General features: G+C 35.6%; 1 protein-coding gene across 4 annotated transcripts in view; it reads left to right on the plus strand.

The window, feature by feature from the left end:
• The first annotated feature begins 1,245 nt into the window (after positions 1-1,245).
• Positions 1,246-19,463, plus strand: part of LOC103991301 (nuclear pore complex protein NUP205) — a 42,620-nt gene continuing 24,402 nt past the window's right edge. For 3 of the 4 annotated variants that reach the window (XM_009410703.3, XM_009410705.3, XM_009410704.3), the window contains exons 1-15: positions 1,246-1,596; positions 1,690-1,785; positions 3,337-3,411; positions 3,502-3,606; positions 3,749-3,859; positions 4,488-4,647; positions 8,416-8,498; positions 8,631-8,753; positions 8,822-9,046; positions 9,740-9,829; positions 11,438-11,596; positions 13,110-13,226; positions 13,302-13,508; positions 15,406-15,507; positions 15,588-15,731. In XM_009410703.3, the coding sequence (XP_009408978.2) occupies positions 1,456-1,596; positions 1,690-1,785; positions 3,337-3,411; positions 3,502-3,606; positions 3,749-3,859; positions 4,488-4,647; positions 8,416-8,498; positions 8,631-8,753; positions 8,822-9,046; positions 9,740-9,829; positions 11,438-11,596; positions 13,110-13,226; positions 13,302-13,508; positions 15,406-15,507; positions 15,588-15,731 (1,938 nt within the window). In that variant the 5' untranslated portion in view covers positions 1,246-1,455. The remainder of the gene's footprint in view (positions 1,597-1,689; positions 1,786-3,336; positions 3,412-3,501; positions 3,607-3,748; positions 3,860-4,487; positions 4,648-8,415; positions 8,499-8,630; positions 8,754-8,821; positions 9,047-9,739; positions 9,830-11,437; positions 11,597-13,109; positions 13,227-13,301; positions 13,509-15,405; positions 15,508-15,587; positions 15,732-19,463) is intronic. The other variant, XM_009410706.3, reaches the window with a different exon arrangement.

A 19,463-nucleotide genomic window follows, 5' to 3' on the forward strand; every position in this document is an offset into this window, starting at 1 on the left:
ACATATAGTCAACTCGATTGATTCACCATCAAAGGTATATATCCTTCCCTATAACTTCTTATTGATGAGGGAGTTGACGTGATCGGCCGATGTAGAGAGTCCGCTAAAAGAGGTGATTCGTTGAGAGTGGCCTGACTTTGGTATTGAGAAGTCGGATATGAGAGTTGAATTCTCCTAGTTGTCGAGGTGCCTTCGTTCGAAGTCCTACACAACTGATATATACCGAGGGCATCTTGGCTCAACCATTTTGATGTTTAAGTCAGCAAAAAATAAAGAAAGAGGAATATTATAGTATAAGCAATATAAATGAGATAGTAGAGGGTTTTTGCTTGCCCCTATATTGATTTAGGGCTTGACTTTTATATTTAAGCATCGAGTGATTTGGACGTGCGTTAGTCAAGACCCCTCATTCCCTTATAGGATAGGGGCATTAATGAGTGCGACTTGTTGGTGTGTGTCCGGGCGAACCATTGGGATGTCTTTGGATTAATTCTCTTACCTCTTTGTATTCGATAGGGAGTGATCCCTCCATCAATTATCGGAAATGGAAGGCTAGTGAAATCGAAGACATGACTTTTGTAGAGATATTAGGAGGTGACCAGAGAAGCCGAGGTATATTACAAAATAAATTAAAATTAAAAATATGAGATACGAGATATAAATATTTTTATTTTTTATCTCAAGACATTGCTCACATCATATTTCACAAAATTTACCTCTGTCATATGTGACCGATTCTAAAAATTGTACAAGTCATATCAATTTCACTATATTGGATTAGTGATCAAAATCGATGATATCTGTCATCGATATTCTTAAAATAACATCGAAAAAAAAGAAATCATTTATATAAATTTTTAAATAATAAAATTGAGCAGATTCTGCGTTTAGGTAGTTCCACAATTTTTACGGGTATCGTGAGACTCACATGTGAAACCATGCTAAATAATGTGTTTTCATATATGTTATTTTTATCAGAAATTTTTTATATGAACCATATAAACAACAGGAAAAAATAATATAACACGAGGAGAAAACTGCTGCTTTTAGCAAAATATTTTCCAGATATAAGAAAAGATAAACTATTCCCTAAACATCCTTAAAATGATTTGTTGTTTTTAGAAAACTGAAAACAGTTTCCAGAAACACAACCTGACAGCCACCAAGTTTCCGCTTCAGAAATCATTAAAACACTGGCAACGAAGGTTGGGTCACACGGGGATGCGTCAAGCGGGTGCGGTTCGACTCGGCCAGCTTTGGTAGGCCGGTCTCCCGCCACCTCGGATCGGAGTCAAAGAAAAAGCCCGCCCTCATTTCCGGCTTATTAGGGTTTCAAATCACCCCCCTCGACAGCCTCTCTCTCACTCTCCGGGAAGCTAAGAAGGGCTTATTCCTCCTCTCCCTTCGCTTCCCTTGATAGGGTTTCCGACGGCGAAGCCCTAGACGAAGGAAGCGATGGTCTCTCCGCGCGAGCTCCTGTCAACGATCGAGGCGGCCCTCCTCGGCCCCTCTCCTCCCACCCCGACCCAGCGGATTGAGCTCATGCACGCCATTCGTTCTTCCATCCCGGCCCTTAAGTCCTTTCTTTCCTATCCCGTACATTCTCTCTCCCCTCCTGCTTTCCTTGTTGTTATTACCGTATATTTTTTCTGTAATTCTTGTTCACTGTTTTTGGTTTGTGGCGTGCAGGGTCCCAGTGCATCCGATAGGGCTCAGGTCGAGTCCAAAGAAGTCAGGCTTAAGGATTTGCCTCCAATATTGCTTGATGACACCGACGTTCAGATCGTAAGTCGTCTATTTTATGGTGTCTCTAGTTTGTCCATTTCACCGCTTGTTTGCTCATGGGAGTCTGTGATTTCTCTGTTCTGTGCTCACCATTTTTCCATGTCTTTGATTTTGCCATTTTTTTTGTTGGCTATATCCTTTTCCACAGTTTTGCATAATTTTTTTACTATCAATTCTCATTTATGCCCTGAAAATGTATTGTGAAGATTCATAGTTTGAAGTTCTCTTTTTGAATATCATCATTCTGACCAGAAAAAAAATCACCCAACTCTAGATCATTTCATGTTGGAATATCATTTTGGCGTGACTTTGTTTCTTAATTGACAGCTGTTGGCACAACTCACAAATTGTTTGATTCTACAGATTGTATGGATATTAGTGTTTGTTGAATTAATTGAATGCCACCTTTCGTTGCATGATGCTGCTTTTGCATGCTAGTGTTGCCTTTGCATTGATGAAATGAATGTTATCAGAGGACTTAGTTGCAAAGGAAGTCTAAATCGCTACTTGATGTAAAATTGGAAACTATATTATGTTGACCATGAAAGTGGAATTGCATTTTTGTGGATAAGATGGAACAATTGCAAAAATGCTTTTGACTAAATACTCAGAGGATAAGCCCATAACTTTTGTTTGCTCCTTTAAACATTTGATGGATTATGAAGGGTTTAGGGTTTGAGATTTTAAGTTTTAGGGTTTGGTGGTTGTCCTCTCTATCTAAGCTGAACCTCATGAGGTCTGAGAGTTGTAACTTATTAAAAGTTACTTGACATGACATAGTTACGCACATTGCTTGAGCCTCCCTCGAATGCAGGATTTGGGAGGGTCAATGTACTTAGTTCTACTCCTGCAAGCAAAGACTATGTTCATTTCATAGTAACAATAGTTACCCTCATCCTTTATGCTTTTTGTTAAATGGAATATTTTTTTTTATAATGACTACTTAACAGACAGTTGCTTAAGAAAAAAATAATAGGCTGTGGACATTGTGGTATAACAGAGATGAGACCTTTTCTGATTTCTTCTGCCTTGTCCCCATTAGTTTTTGAATTTCCTGTTCATATCGATTCAGGATGGGTACAACAAATGTGCCAAACATTTTCCAAGTACCACGGGAAGCTTCAGGTGAAGAATATGGGTTTTTAAAATTCTTGATCATGGATGTTGACGGTAACACATCAGCATTCATCAAAGAGTTACCACTTAAATTTATAACATGAATATTCTACTTAAATTTGTGCTTTATACTGAAAAACAGCTGGTGGCATTTGTACCCAGTACTAGATGTTCATGTTTTAAGTTACCAAACATTTGAAATGTGTTCGAAGTGTACACATCAGATTTGACAGATTAATATGTATTTATCTGGCAGGTGTACATGCTTCCATTCTGTTTCCTTCTAATATAATATAACCCTTGCTTATTTATTAGCAGCTTTAATGTGATTCAGTGATCTGACATAAGTGGCCTGTGAGTTATAATTATCTTTTGAAATTTATCTATTTTCTATCCTATCCCTAGTTCAATTTTCCAAATTTGTTGTGAATATAGGCACTGAAATTGAGTGATGACCTTAATCTCAACGAGATCGAATGTGTTCGTTTGCTTGTTTCAGCAAATAAAGAGGTAAGTTATCCTTGTTTAGACATTATTTGGAAGACTATGTTTGTCCTTGAAATCAGCATATTGACCTTGTTTACTAATGATTCATGTCAGTGGGTTCTATTTGGACGGGAACCATTGGAGATGTTCCGTCTTGCTGCATGCCTCTGGTACATGGAGAGAAGGGATCTTATAACCTCTTTGTACACTGTTTTTCGGGTAATGCACATGAGTTTTTGGTACAGATATGATTTATTGCACAATATTTGGCTAAAGCTTCCCTGTTATTCTACAATGCAATTCTTTATTCTTTCTGTTCTTTGCAAGAATATGAGCGTCCAACTTACCTTTTCTCTTGCAGGCTGTTGTACTTGACCAAGGGCTTGATGCTGATCTTGTAGCTGTTATTCAGAAGCATCTGGAAGATATATTGAATTCTGGGCTCAGGCAACGACTAATTATGCTTATAAAGGTTTAAAGATTGAAACACACAACTTACATTTATTTTCTATCATACATTTATATGGGAGTTCTTCTACGTATACCCCTGAATTGTGTGAGATCTTCATGTAATGCTACTTCAATGTACATTTTTTAAGTTATATTGTTCTTGGACATGCATTGTTGTCAGGCGGCTACAGATTTCTGGGAACCTTTTCAAATATGATCTCGCATGTGTGAATATGGAATTTTGATGTGTATATAATTATATAAATGGAATTCTCTGTATTAAGTATTAACTATCAGTATCCACTGTCCAGATTTTGTAGATGGTTCTTACACACCATCTTGGCTAGCTACAAGCATATTTCAAGGGATTTTTATGTACCCTATTAACCTATTTGTTCATCCTGATCTGTGTCACTTGTTGCTTGTCAGCATGGAACCTTGTTTCTTTAATCAGTAATAAGATGTAACATTTATTATAATGTTCTGGATTCTTAATTGTTTTATTACAATGATATTTAAGCTATTATTGTATATAAAAATATAATATTTTATTGTTTTATGCATTCATGGCATTTACTTTTGTTTTTTTTTCCCGGTTCCTACTCTGCTAATGTTTATTCTTGTGTTACCTTACCTTATTTTTGCAATAGGAACTAAATCGTGAGGAAGCAGCTGGTTTTGGTGGTCCTAATGCTGAACGATATGTCCTTGACTTCAGAGGTGCCATCGTTGAACGACAAGCAGTTGTTTCTCGGGAAAGATTGAGTCTGAGCCACTGCCTTGTGCTATCAGCACTCGTTGTGCGAATGAGTAAGCGAGACTTCAAACTTGTTAAGCAATATCATCTACTGGATTGATTAACCCAATCTTTGTAAACCTTCATTGCAAGTGGATGCATTTTATTTTTCATACAATAAAATTTATCTGTTGTCATGCTGTATCTTTAAGGGATATTTCTGTCAGAGTTCCATACTGAATTGAATCTAATTGCACTTGATATTGATCAACCCAATTGTGTCTTGTTCTCGGATTAGGGGATTTGACCTTTGGGTAAATTGAGCTCAACTCCACTTGTTTATCACATTATTATGATTTATTAGGATTATTTTTCTTGCATTGTCTCAGACTTGGTCATTCTTGCTATGTGGGAAACATTGGCCTGCTATATTTCCCATTTTGAATGCAAATCTTGTTTGTAGGTTCTTCCTCAATCAGCATATCCTAACCCATGTGGCATGAGTTATGTATAGGCTTGTTCATGTGGCATGTGTTTGGTAAGGTAGTTGCTTAATAGGAATCTTAGTTTTATAGTCAAGTAAATCAGTTGGTGGTGTTTTGCTCCTTTATGATCTTAGTGCAATCTTGTATGGAGCACAATGTATATTATAATAGGTTAATGACCCAACTTGTTTGACTTATATATAGTTTTGAATTTATATTTTATAGATTACACTTTTGACTGGTTTTATTTGGAATATCTCCTATGTTTATAGGTTTTGAGCTGTCTTGAATTCTGAATGGTTCATGTGAATTTCACCAAATTTATGTTAGAAGCCTGGATCAAACTCTCTCTCTCTCTCTCTCTCTCTCTCTCTCTCTCTCTCTCAGCTTCATATTTGTAAATATTAAATTTCGTAATGAACTTTCACGACAATGGAGTAGGTTCTAACTAGTTGTTTGATATCTAGTTTAATAGCCTATTGGTACAGTGGTAGGATTGGTCTTATGCTCTTATGCAACCTGGGTGATTAGAGTTTTAGTTGCAAAAGCAACATTTCTGTTTATAGGGATAAGACCAAGGTTCGCCTTATCGGTCCGTACGAGTGTACCAACTAGTCATCGATACGGTACATATCGAGGTGTATTGATGCATTGAAAATAGATCCAAAAGTTTCTAAAAAAATGTTGGATTAAGGTTTTTAAGTTGAAAATAAATATAAGTTTAGTATAGTTTTAGCAAAAATAATCTAGATTAGGAAAGAATAGTGACATACATTTTTTTCGGGCTTTGCGGAATAACTTTGTAGGATGTTCTGAACTTTTCTTCTGTTAATATTGATTTATCTATAAAGAAATGATTTGAATTGTGATATTATTTTTGAAGCAATTTAAACTTTAAGATTCAAATGAATTAAGTAATCAATCGATGGATATATTTGATTCTATCACCAAAAAGAACGACGAGACTCCATGGGCGGTGGATCGGGGTCCTCGATCTTAAATATCTGTATACCAATTTGATATGTTTTTGTTGGAGTTAATCTTGAAAATGATCTCACGACATAGTATATTGATACACTGTACACCATTGGTGCATCAATGTGGTGATGGTCGTAGTCTGATTGTTGTGAACCATATATTTCCGAGGCTGCTCCTGAGGCAAGGACGATTATGACATGTATTGGTATGGAGCAAGGAGAATGTTAGAACTTTTATTTTCGTCATTGATTTGTTGTTTCGTATCATAAGATTGATTATCGTACAACTGCTCGAAGAAGTATGACCAACTATCACTATATCGCTATTGGTCGTAAGATTCTTCATAATACAACGATTGTGAATATGTTGAGCTTCGCTATGTGTCTTCTTTGTGTAGGTTCTATTGCATCTGCTCAAAATCTTTCATTGCCTTTCCCTTCCCCTTCCCCTTCCCCTTTCATGTATAAACTTGACTAGTAACTCGTCGAGCTTCATAATTTGAATCTTGGGTGGCATGTGTAAAATATTGCTCTTTGGTCTATGCACTATCCTCAAATTGTATAGACGGGATCATCGACTCCGATGTTGCCACCATCATCGATCGAGGCACTGCTGTCCACGTCGTTGTCATGTCTCTCGACCGAGTGGGTTGTTGAATATGATTGATAATATGTCTCGTTGCCCAACTTGATTCTTTCCAACGGTGTGGTTGATTCTACTGCCTTCCCCTTTGCTGTTGCACGCTTGACGGACGATTACGGCGAAGGAAAGCGGTTAAAAATCCTTTCCTATGGTTTAAATGGTCAAATTGACCATTTAAAATGGGACAATATGAGCCCTTGATCGGTAATAGTCGGATTTTGACCGTTATTGATTGATACAAATCTCGTATTGCCCGATACGGGGTCATGTAACGGGTATTGTCCGGTAGAGGGTGGTTCGCATATCGGTCCCCTATCGGATCAGTGCATATCGCTCGTACCAAGTGGTTCTACTTGGTATGGTGAACCTTGGGAATACTGCATACTTTGGCACTCAAAACTTTGGATGATGGGGCCTCATGCATTGGTTCACCCTTTTTTTCAATGACCTGTCGTACTAGTTTGGTACCTAAATATTGAGTTGTATTGCCTAATGACACTATAAAAAAAAAATAAAAAGCTGGTGTACCAAGAAATACTGAGATATTTGGTTTGATATCAGTGATAAGTAAATATTGTGCAGTAAATATCGATCCAATTGGTATTTTAAACCATAATTTTGGATCAATATCATGCTTCGTTGCTTTCGTGTAAGAAATACAATTTACATGGTATTTAATTGATTTCTTTTGTCAAGGTGGTCACTGATAAGATGATATTTGTGATTTATGCTTGGATTTAGAATTAGAATTTGTAGTAGGCTTGGTCATGTCTCTTGTTTTAGGTTGTGACATTTGTGCTTTTGTATACTCTTCAACTCACAACAAAGCTTTGACACTATTGGATTTTCTTTTGTCCTACTGCTACGGTGTGATTTTCATTTTTATTTTATGAAATAATATATTCAAGCAGTGTTGTGTGCCGCAGTTCATTGTTACAATTGTGCTTATTGTATAGGTTTCGACAGGTTTTACTTTGAAGAATGGGACATGCTAGTGCACAACCTTAACTTTTCATTATCTTTGTCACATGCTATTAATTTATTGAAGAATATGGAACAATGATTTTTGTATGAGTTAGTTGAATTGTTCCATGCTGGTAATTATAGATTGTTGTTTTTTGGTTGGCCAATATTTTTGAGGGTGTGTATACCCAGATTGATTATGATCTTTTAAATATGTGCGACACGTCATTGAGGATCAAGCTGGTCAGTTCTACTTCTGTTTACTCGGATCTCAAGGATGGATGCACTGGATATGAAATTCATATTTAATCAGAAACATGGTGACACCAAAAGTAGTAATACATGGTTCTGTCATAAAAAAAATTTGGATTCTATTTTGAGTCTCCAAATGATTATTCCCAGGACATTCTCTTTTTAAGTGATATTCTCAACAGGTGCATGTGCTTCATTTGCTAGCTTCTGTAATTTTTTTTGTCACCTGCTATTCTCTGTTGATATCTGTTGTCTCTTGTTGATGTACTTTACAGTCTACTGCTTCGGCTATGTGAGGCTTTGCTACTGGAGTGCTATTTGTTCTGTTAATGAAAGAATGAATTCTTGCTGCCACTAGGACAGTTCTGACTTAATTTCCAAGCAGATATGAAATAATTTGTTTGGTCAAAATTTCAACAAATGATATATAAATCTTTCCTGTAAACCCAATAAGCAGAAACTGCAGTTTTCATCTTAATGTGAAGTGCATAATTTTTTCATATCAATTTTTACTTAATGCAGCTCCGAAGGATGTAAAAGATGTGTTTGTGACTCTAAAAGATTGTGCTGCTGACGCTAATAGCCGTAGCACCATACATCTTCAGGTCCAAACTTGACACTGTGCTTTTAATGCCTAACTCTGAAATGAAAATTTTTCTTCTTTTCCTCTAATGGTCGAATATATATCTCTTCAATCAAGCATGCCATTCTCATCATATATCGTTTTCCTCTTGCAGATTGCATTCAGTCTTCTGTTTACTCTTGTTATTACCTTTATCTCTGATGCTCTTAGCACTGTTCCTGACAAGCCCTCGGTGTTGTCTAATGACCCATCATTTAAACATGAATTTCATGATCTGGTAAGCTAAAGAAATTATAGCTTTTCATACTGTTTATGCTCTGACTGTATACACTTTTAATAATTTAGGTGATGGCTACTGTTAATGATCCAAATGTCGAGGGTTTCATAGATGGTGTTAGATTTGCTTGGGCTGTACATCTGATGATAGAACAAGAGCGAAGTACTTCAAGAGAGGTGTCAGGTGCTTTGTCCAGGGATTTGGCTAGCACATACTTGTGCTTGGAACATGTTTGCTCGCACAATGTGTTCAAATTTTTTCTTTCAGGAGTTCTTCAAACTGCTGCCTATCAGGTTCGTATAATAACTAATGAATTGAACACAGCATGTGGTAAGATTTGGAACACTCCATGGCCGACATTTCTGTTTTTTAATACTCCAGGTTCGTAATAACTAATTGTACTGTTATCCAGAATTCTATTTTTCATTCCTTTTTGTTGACACCATACCTCTCCATATTTGATTCACAGACATTTTTGTTTAAGTGTTCATCATCAAACTTTTACTCAGTAGTATCAAATTACCATTGGGTTCTTCATGTGCTATGAAACGCCATGGAATCTCACTTCTGCTTTGCTTATTGGATCTTGCATTAAACTTTTGGCACTGTTGTGACTCTTTTGTTTAAGCTGTGCTTTACAGCCATCTATACCTGTTTCCATTCTTCTCCTTGTGCGACTTCTTATCTCGCCAAATAGCTTTTCTTGTGCATTCTTTATGGTCATCTGTTTTTGTGGCTGAATTTTGCTGCACATGAGATGGTATCTATTTTTTTTTATCTATTATTGATTTCCTCAAAACCATTGATTGTATGTTTTGTTCTTGGTGTTAACTAATCTTACTTTTGATTAGACTTTTGTAATATATAGTTAATTATTTTGAGCTAAGAATAGTTTGTGCCAGTTCATTGCAAGCACTTTACATTGTTATACATTCTTCTGATCCTTGTATCTGGAGTCTGCTGAACTTTTAGTTTGTTTGGTACAGAATGATGACGAGGATATGGTCTATATGTACAATGGCTATTTGCATAAGATGATGATGTGCTTTCTCTCTCATCCACTTTCTCGAGACAAGGTTAGTAGGAACATATAATTTCTTTTTGTTTGTAAGTATGAACTTTTAGAATCTGTAGGTTGACATATCAAGAGTTGCCATTATTGTTTTTCATTTTGGAAATATTAATTTTGGATATTTCACAAATAACCATAACCTATGTTACAAAAGTAGATGTAGGTGTTATATGGAAAAAGAAACCCAGGGTTTAAAAAGTTAAAACAGTTTATTTTGTCTTCAGCTGTATATCTTTAACATTGAATGTAGACTTTGATATGTTAAAGTAGCAGGACTGAGTACAAATATCTATAATAATGGGAGACAAACTAGTATGGTTCTTTCCACCATGCAGGTTGGGATTTTGGAAAATTTTTAAATATACTTGTGACATATTTTTTCCTCAAGGATGTCTTTTCTTTGAAAAAATAAAAGCATTTATGTTTTCATTATTGAATTTACCATGAGTTGTGTAAGAAAGTCAGTCAGCTGATTGACCCAGAGTTGTAGATCGAGAATAAAAGCATTTATGTTTAGCTTATTGAATTTTTGAGCTTCATGATGTTGAATGTTTGACTTATTCTGGAAAAGGACCCTGTCACAATATATAAAGTCAGCAGAAATTTCAAACACATGCATTTTAAATTTTGATTAGCCATGGAAGGAAAAGAGAGCTCTCTCATAATCAACCTTTAGAAATGCGTCAAAATCCTTTTGAAGCATAAAATTGGAACATAAGAACTAATGGAAAATATCTAAAGAATGTTGTTGCTGAAGATGAATTTGAAGAGCTGAGGCAAGCTGTATTTGTGATTAACTGGCCAAATTCCATAGTACTGTGAAATAGTAGTTTTTTAAATTCTCTAGGAGCTTGAGTGCAACTATTTTATAAGATCTGTCGGAGGTACTAAAAAAGGAGAAACATAATATTAAAGATGCACACCGTTGTGGTTGTCTGGGTACACTGCCATGGTGCTGTCACAATTAAGAGTGTTTCATCTATGAAACATAATAATCATATTTTTTTTTGAACTTCAGTGGTTCATGTTTTGTTCTAGTTTGATTGACATGAGACTTGAGAACAGTATATTCTTCAGATGTTTTGAATTATTATGTAGCCTTCAACCAGAAGGAATTTCTTTACTGAAATTTAGTGAACCCAAAAAATTGCAATTTATGGTTGCTTAAGAAGATGATCCTGTTTGTTCTGATAAAATTAGGTTAGTGTTGGTACTTGTTTGTATTGCCACATGAGGTGGTACACATGGAGGCACCATGGCATCTTGTTGAGCAACACAATATGGTACTTGGCATCTGATTCCTGTTAAATAGATGCACTGATTGTGATGATTTCTCCACTAATTCATACGTCGAAAGTCATCAATGAGGAGATAAACTTATTGCATTTTATCATCCACAGATCTTTCTGATGGGCTGTGCTTTTGATTCATGTCATCGTTGAACTATACTTTTTCTTGTTATTTGTCTTGTGATGGACATGTTTGGTTGCCATAATCGAGTTAGTTATCACAATGGTCCACTCTCTCTCTTTTTTTTTGAATTCAAACAACGATGTCCATTTCTGTAAGATTATGAGTTTGGTGTCAAGCTCAATCATTTATTCTTTCATAGGTGAAAGAAATGAAGGAGAAAGCTATGAGTGCCCTTAGTCCATATGTGTCATCTGAACTGGGTGACAACATAGGTGACTCTTTTGATAACAAGCAAGTTGCTCGGATGAGTTGTCAGCCATTTGTATCTCTATTATATTTGGTTAGTGAAATTTATCAGGTAAACTGTGTTTTTCATAGTTTGATTTCAGTTATTAAATATTCCTTTCTATTATTCTCAAAGTTTGACTTGATGTTATTAAATGGCTTATTTCTGTGTTTCTCTGCTGATAGCTGTTGCTATAAATGAATGAAGTTGACTGATTTTCAGTTTTCTGCTTTGTTTTTGCAACTTATAAAGTTTTACCACTGGTAATATTATTTAAAGTTTTAGAGAATCACAAGTTAAGAATGTAGTGTTGGATCAGCTATTGGGACCAACAATAGGTATGAATTACCAGTCACAGTTCACATTGTTACATTCAGGTTTGTTAGATGTTAAAGGATTTCTTGTGTTGATTAGATATTTGAGGGTTCTGCGTATTGTATTGTTGTGAATTGTCTTAGAGAAAGGAGAGAAGTGCTGTTACACATTTTGCATTTTTATAGTTGATTCTATCTCAGTTATCAAGCTGATAAAATTTAACATTTAGAGTCACAACTTAATGATATTCTCATTCTGAACTTCATCTTCTTTTAGCTTAAAAGATCAAAGTAACCAAATATTTCATGGTTTTATTATACAATAAAACAAACAACAATACATTTATTGCATAGAAGCAGCAGCAGCAACAACTTTAACAAATGAAAAGTGCAGCAGCAATGACAAGAACAAGCTATATGACCAACTATTTGGATTTTTGGAGTCACAGGCATGGATGTTTTAGCAAGGTTGAACTCTGTTGAGCTGATCTACTATGTCGGCTGTTTGAGTCTCTTTTCGATTGCTGCTTGCTTTAACATCAATCTTATATAATTTCTGTTATCTTAATGATCTTTGCATTCCTTTTATGGATTTGTACTTGCAATTTGAATATTTGAAAATGACAGTAACACATACTAGGTTCACTATAATATTTTGGCTGATGCCTGGGATGGACTTTTACAATAAATTTTTGCCGATGCCTTTGATGGACTTTCCAAATATTCCATGGAATAGTAGTGAAAAAAACCCAAGTTATAATTGACTGTTCACCAATCTAGTCAGGGACCTTTCATAAACTCTAAAGATGTAGGTAAGTTAATTTTTCCCGGAAGACTTGGATCCCTTTTGGCTGGCATCACAACTTTGATGTGTTCATGCTTTTATTCATCACATCTTCTGCACTTCAACATTCTGATGTTTCCTGCTTGCTTCTCTCCTCTCTATATTTCTTTTCTCTCTCTGCATCCTTTCTTCTGTTTCCTCTTCCTTCCTAGTATTTTTTACTTCATAGCTTGAAGAAATAAGTTGATATGCTCTGGTTTAGTTTGCCTCTGAAAATAACAAAAATGAAAATTTTTGTTGACATCGGGCATTTTGTGGCAGCTAATATAACTAGATCCATTTTAATTTCTCGTTATTGTTTTTGTTTTGCATAGTGCAATTAAGATACAACCGTATAGTTAATATATGGTCTTGTGTTTTTTTAAAGTTGTTTCATCTACTTTTTTGTGAATGCTAATGCAGTTTCTCTGGAACTTCTCTTTTCCAGAAAGAACCAGAATTGTTATATGGGAATGAAGAGCTGTGGACATTTATACACTTTGCTGGAGAGGATCATACTAATATAGACACTCTTGTGGCTTTTTTGACACTGCTTAGTACTTTGGTATGCTGGAACTGATTTCTCAACTCTTGCTTATATCTTTTAACTTCAAATTTACATTTCTGTTTGTGTACCCAGGCTTCTACAGAGGAAGGTGCTTCAAAAGTATTTGAGCTCCTCCAGGGTAAAATGTTCCGATCAATTGGGTGGAGTACCTTGTTTGATTGCTTGTCCATATATGACAATACGTTCAAGCAAGCTCTCCAAACTTCTGGAAACCTGCTGCCTGATTTTCAGGAGGGTGATGCACAAGCTCTTGTTGCATATTTAAATGTTTTAAAAAAGGTTTGGAAATTTAGGTGCTCTTCTTATTCCATACTTTTTCACCTTCTGGAGTGTCTATGGCTGTAAGCCTACATGCTATAAAATGGATACTTAGTTTTGTCCAGTCTTTTACTTGTGCTCGGAAACACAATAATGATTACTGCAATCCCTTTTTAATAGCCAAGGACCTAGCCCTAGCAAACTTCATGAGTTTGATTGGATTGCAAGGAACACCTCTAGGAAGCCCTATAGGAACACAGGAACATCAAGAAAATGACAACTCTCTTGGACAGGAAGAAGTTCTTCATGTTTTTGGTGGATTATAAGAAAGACTAGGTATTAAGTCTAGCAGACTCTCAAATTTAGGCAAATGACAAATGCTTGTAAATCCTTAGGATATAATGATATGAGCTGAGATGGTGGATGTGATGCCTGCATTCACAATAGCATATTCCTGTCTTTAAAGGGACTAAATGGCTTCCTTCGTCCAAGGAATAAATACTTCCCAAGACTTGTCTTTGCTCGTCTTCCCTTTCTTTTAAGTGGCAACTTCATTATTTTGAGGTTAATTCAACAAATAACCATTGCTTATAAAATTTGATTTTCTTGTTTTAGTGATATTGTATATCTATTATTTTGAGAGGCTTTTGTTAGGGTTTGGGTTGGGTCAATGTATTCAACCTTGTGTAAGCAAAGAGGCTATTTTTGTGATCTTGACCCCATTCACCCATGCTGCAAAGGAGTTCTATTGTGGTGCAAGACTTGACTTCGTTCAACAACTCTAGTTAATGCAACTTGAATAAGAGAGAAATTTGGATCAAAAGATTTGCATAACAAAGATAAAAAAGCTGAAAATTAAAAGGTTTACAAGAAAAAGCATGAAGGATAGAATGAGGCTCGGATTTTGCAGTTACACGATGTATATTGTTTGCAGTGTTCTAACAAACTAATAGTTACTTTTATGGATTTATTATTTACCATTGTTATCTTTTATACAGTTTTATTCGTATGTTTTGGTTTCATTTTCTTTGAGTAGTCATATATCATGAAATAATTAGGTAAAATAATTATTAGCAGATCTTTTTCTCAAAAATTTACATTTTTTCAATTTTTCTTACTTTATGGTTAATTCTTTTTGCCTATCTGAATTTAATCAATCGATTGGTTTGGGATGCAATGTTCGTGATTATGATCTTGTTACTAATCTTGTGAACTTGTTTTGAAGTACCGGAGAAGTGTTACTGGTCTGACATGGCATGACAATGATTTTAAAGTGTTTATAATTCATAGCATAAAATTTAAAACACTAAATGCTTACATCAATGGAGTGATCGTAAATCGTCATACATATTCTGGATATGCCTAAATAAGAATGGGAAACATATCGTAAATCGTCATACATATTCTGGATATGCCGAAGTGTACCGCTCGGTATGGGTGGTACGTACTAGTCCGATAGAGGACTGGTATGGGTTGTACATCCGTACACCCTAGTGTCCTGTGTGTCGGTATACTCGGTACAATTTAGTGTGTACTGTACCGACAGCGGGTCGGTACATTGGTATGGACCGGTAATGCGAACCATGATTTGAGAGACTACTGGAAATGAGTGTTTGAATTCTGTTGACATTGCCCTTAATCGAACTTGATGTGAAGATGGGTTCCGTGCGATTGAACAGTGTTACAGGATTGTTTGTAACATTTTTATTCACTTCTTATAATTAGTTGAGGCTTTGTTGTAGAGTTATTTATTACTGGTTTTTTCTTTTGCATCTTCTCTGCTGGCCATAATGCTGAGTTGTGTGTGATTTTTTCATTGATTGTTTTTGTACTTTAAACTGCACATTCTTCAATCTGGAGATATCTGAGCTTCACTTAAGTTTGCCTTTTGACAATGAGCTGTTATAAATTGCTGTAGGTAGTTGAAAATGGAAATCCTTCTGAACGGAAGGGATGGTTTCCAGACATCGAGCCCTTATTTAAGCTCCTCGGTTATGAAAACGTGCCACCTTATTTAAAGGTTATAAACTTTTAACTATCTTATTTCTATAGCTTGCACGAGTTTTACATATATAAGATTACTGAAAGTTCTTTGTACAGGGGGCTCTGCGAAGTGCTATTGCAGCTTTCATCAAGGTGTCTCCAACCCTTAAGGATACTATCTGGAACTACCTTGAGCAATATGACCTGCCTGTTGTCGTTAGTCCTTCTGTTGGCTCCGGTGGGCAGCTTATGTCAACACAGGTATCTACGTAGTTGTATCTAGCCTTCTTGAAAACATGATGGATCAGTTGGACAACATGAAGAGTAAGAGTACTTTTAAGCTGCATATTTGTCTATGAATGGAAGGTGGTCTTATATGCTGTTTGTCAAACATTTATGAATAATTTAAGTAGCTTGGCTATTATGGATCTTATCTTTACACTATGTTGATCACTGATATTTCTTTAGTTGATGGATTTTAGTTCTATTCAACCACTTTGTGCTACTAATTATTGCCATTAGATATGCAGTGGTGTTTCTTGCTTTTAGTTCAGCACTAAAACTTCAAAAGAGCTAAATTACCAATCCAGTGAAGATAAAAAGTTGATTTAATTAGTTTCATACTTTGAATACAATCGATTTCCTGCTAACTTGGAGATGTTTAAATGGACATGATCGAGAAAGATGTAAACACATGTAAAAAGATGGGTCTAATGAGTCAACATGATTTTTATGACTAAAACTCTCTTGACATGGAGTAAGTACATACCTTTACAGTCAAAACTGTCTTGGTGGTTGAGAATTAATATTTGAGCTTAGCAAAGCTCTGTTCAACTAAAACTGTGATGACTTGGAGTAGATGATTGGTGGTTGAGAATTAAGATTGAATCTTAGCAAAGTACTGATCTATCATATAGACATTATGTGATGGATTCTGCCATTTTAACCATGTATATAATAGATTTTGATATGATTATTATGTACTATACTACTGTGTATTGGGGAGTTTTTCAATTGGGATTGGATCTGTTGTGCCATGCCGTTACAGTATCGCCTTGCCCTGTTATGTCACTAACTGGAAGGATAAGCTTGTTGGATGAAGAGGTGGATGTGAAGTATATCAAATCAGGATTGAAACTATTGTTTGTGTGCACATACCAGTTGTCAGGCTGGATTTGTACCTTACCTTGTCAATCTGGCCGGTATCAATTTTGGTCCCAATAGCCTCTAGACCTACTCATAAGGATTTTTTTTGCTGCAATGATGATTCAATACTATGTTTTTAAGACTTGTAATGAACCATTTGTCAAGAACACGTACGTAAAAGAACTTCTAACAATCGATGAAGTTATTACATGATGCGTATTATGAATGTATAGTTGAAAAATTTGTAAATGCATGGAATTAAAGCTATACATGCCATATGATTCAATACTATGTTTTTAAGAGTTATAATGAACCATTTGTCAAGAACACATATGTAAAAGAACTTCTAACAATCGATGAAGTCAGAACATGATGCGTATTATGAATGTATAGTTGAAAAATTTGTAAATGCATGGAATTAAAGCTATACATGTCATTCCTTGTTAATTGTTACTCCACCAAAAGGATTGCCCTGATGGTGCTGGAGGTAGGTCTAGGTCAGTAACATGAGTAGGCCGGAGATCAGTATCATACTTCTGAATAACTCATGCATGATGATGCTTCTATGATATTTAATATTAATATACTGTGTGCCATTATTGAATTAAGTTAGCAATGGTCATGGCATCTAGGTGACAAAGTGTATATTGGGTCTTACCTGGATCTAGGCAGAATCCGAGCAGATTTGCTTTTGACTCCATCCTAAATCTGCATAGATCCAGTCTCAATTGAACAATAAATTAGATTCTTTATATTAAATTTGAGCATGAAATCATGAGCAAAACCATAAGAATCCACAGAAACCTGCTTCATTTGATGCAGCTGAGAGAAAGTTTAGCTTTGGAATATCCTTGCTTTGAAGAAAACAGGCCTTGTTTCCGGAGATTGAAACTTAGTTTGCTTTAAATTGAAGATTAATTTGAGAAATAAGGAGATTTGAGAGTGAGATTACTGGATATTTAGAGTTCAAAAAGAAAGAAATAGGTCAAGGGGGCTGCTATGAGGTTTGAATCAGCAACTGGGTGGTGGTATGCTTACTGCCCAACACACCAGTGTACTGGTTAAAACTGACAGTATGTTTAGTATCAACGGAGACCATGTGAAATTCCATGTAGCGCTTTGTGGTCAGACCGATGAAAGACCAATTGGTATGGACCAGTTTGATCGAAATTCTCATCTGTGTATATAACATCCTTTAATATTAATTATCTTGCCAACAAGCTATAGTTTTTGCAAGATATAGATTGTCTTTTCTTATTGGTCGCACAGCTCATTCTCAATTTTGCATGGTGATGTATTAGATCTTGGTTGAGTATGAGCTGGTATGAATTAAATAATTGCCCATCCTTTTTGGGGATAACAAGCAATAGTTGTATTATGATCAACTGTTTCAGCATTTGTGGTTCTCTTTTGTTGTAAGCCATGCTAGTGATGGTTTAATTTATTCTTATGGGTGGCTCTGCTGAATGCGAATTGCTTTGGCATCAATCTGTCAAAAGAGAGCATTATGTCTTGAAATATTGGAACCTATCTTAGTTCTAAAAAGCTGGGTTAAGAATAATAGGATAGTTTTCTTTCGGCTTTCATTAAACTGTTTTTACATGATAGTCTCTATGTATCTTATCTATATTCATCTAGTGGCCTTGTGTCGATTCCTGCAATTTTGGAAATGTTCCTGGAATGTTTGATGTGTGCGCTCCTTGTAGATGAGAAAAATAACTGTTCAATGTATATATATCTTCAAATGGAGGCTAAATTTGATGGTTGTCCATGATTGTTGGTAATTCTCAGTGGTTTTATTTTTATGTTGCTCGACATGTTTAAGCGAACTCCACCTACATCTTAGACTATCCTAATAAGATCTTGACACTGTCAAAACTGGCCTGAGTACTTGTTGGCACCTTTGGCTTGCGATGTCCTGGCAGTTGCCAATACCTTTTCGGTGCTATACGTGTCGATTTATGCTGATGGACATGACAATCATTGCTTTTGATAAATATGGTTCTGTGGCAAATTAATTTGCTTAACATATTATGTTCTACATGTGCCATGGGTCATTGCTCATTGTTTTCGTCATCCCTTTCTCAAATATGTTTATTATGCAATCAAAGAAGCAAATGAAAATGTACCTGTTGAAGTTTGACATTCTTTGTTGGGGCTATTTTGTCTATTGTCCTGTTGTTTGTTTCCTTGTGGAAGGTTATTACGTCTGGAGTTGGCCATGTTTTTGTTTATTTTTACATAAAATATAATTCTAATTCTTAGGATTTCTTTTTTAACCACATTATTTATCTGCATTTATCTTATTGTTTAGTTGATAATTTGATATGTTCCTCTTGTGTCCTTGAGGAACTGGTGTACTAATATAAAATTATATTGATGCTATCATTCTGATGAAGATCTAGCTTGCTACCGCCAGTTCATTTTTCTAGCTTGTCATCACCTGTTATGCTATCAATACCAGTTCATTTCTCTACTGCCATTATTTAGTCCTTCTAGATCTAGCTTGCTATCAATCTGCATCAATATCGGTTCATTTTTCTGAGCTCAACCAGAGGTCTTGTTTCTGCTATTGTTATTGGCATTCAACTAGCAACTTGATACCTGCTCATTCTAAATTGGACATCTAAAGATGATCAAGTACTAATATAGCCGCTCCACAATCATCTATCATCATCTAATAGATGATCGACTTTTGGGTGTCTGATTACATTTTTTGCTTGGGCTTTGAGAGAAGACACTCGAGTCTTACAAGAGGAAGCCAGGAACCTCTTCCAACTTCCAAAGGAGCTTTTTGTTAGAAGTTAGAACATCTCGTTCTTGTGTGCCAAGATGTTGAAGTTCCTT

This window comes from Musa acuminata, chromosome BXJ2-7 (assembly GCF_036884655.1).
Source record: "Musa acuminata AAA Group cultivar baxijiao chromosome BXJ2-7, Cavendish_Baxijiao_AAA, whole genome shotgun sequence".
Lineage (NCBI taxonomy): Eukaryota > Viridiplantae > Streptophyta > Magnoliopsida > Zingiberales > Musaceae > Musa > Musa acuminata.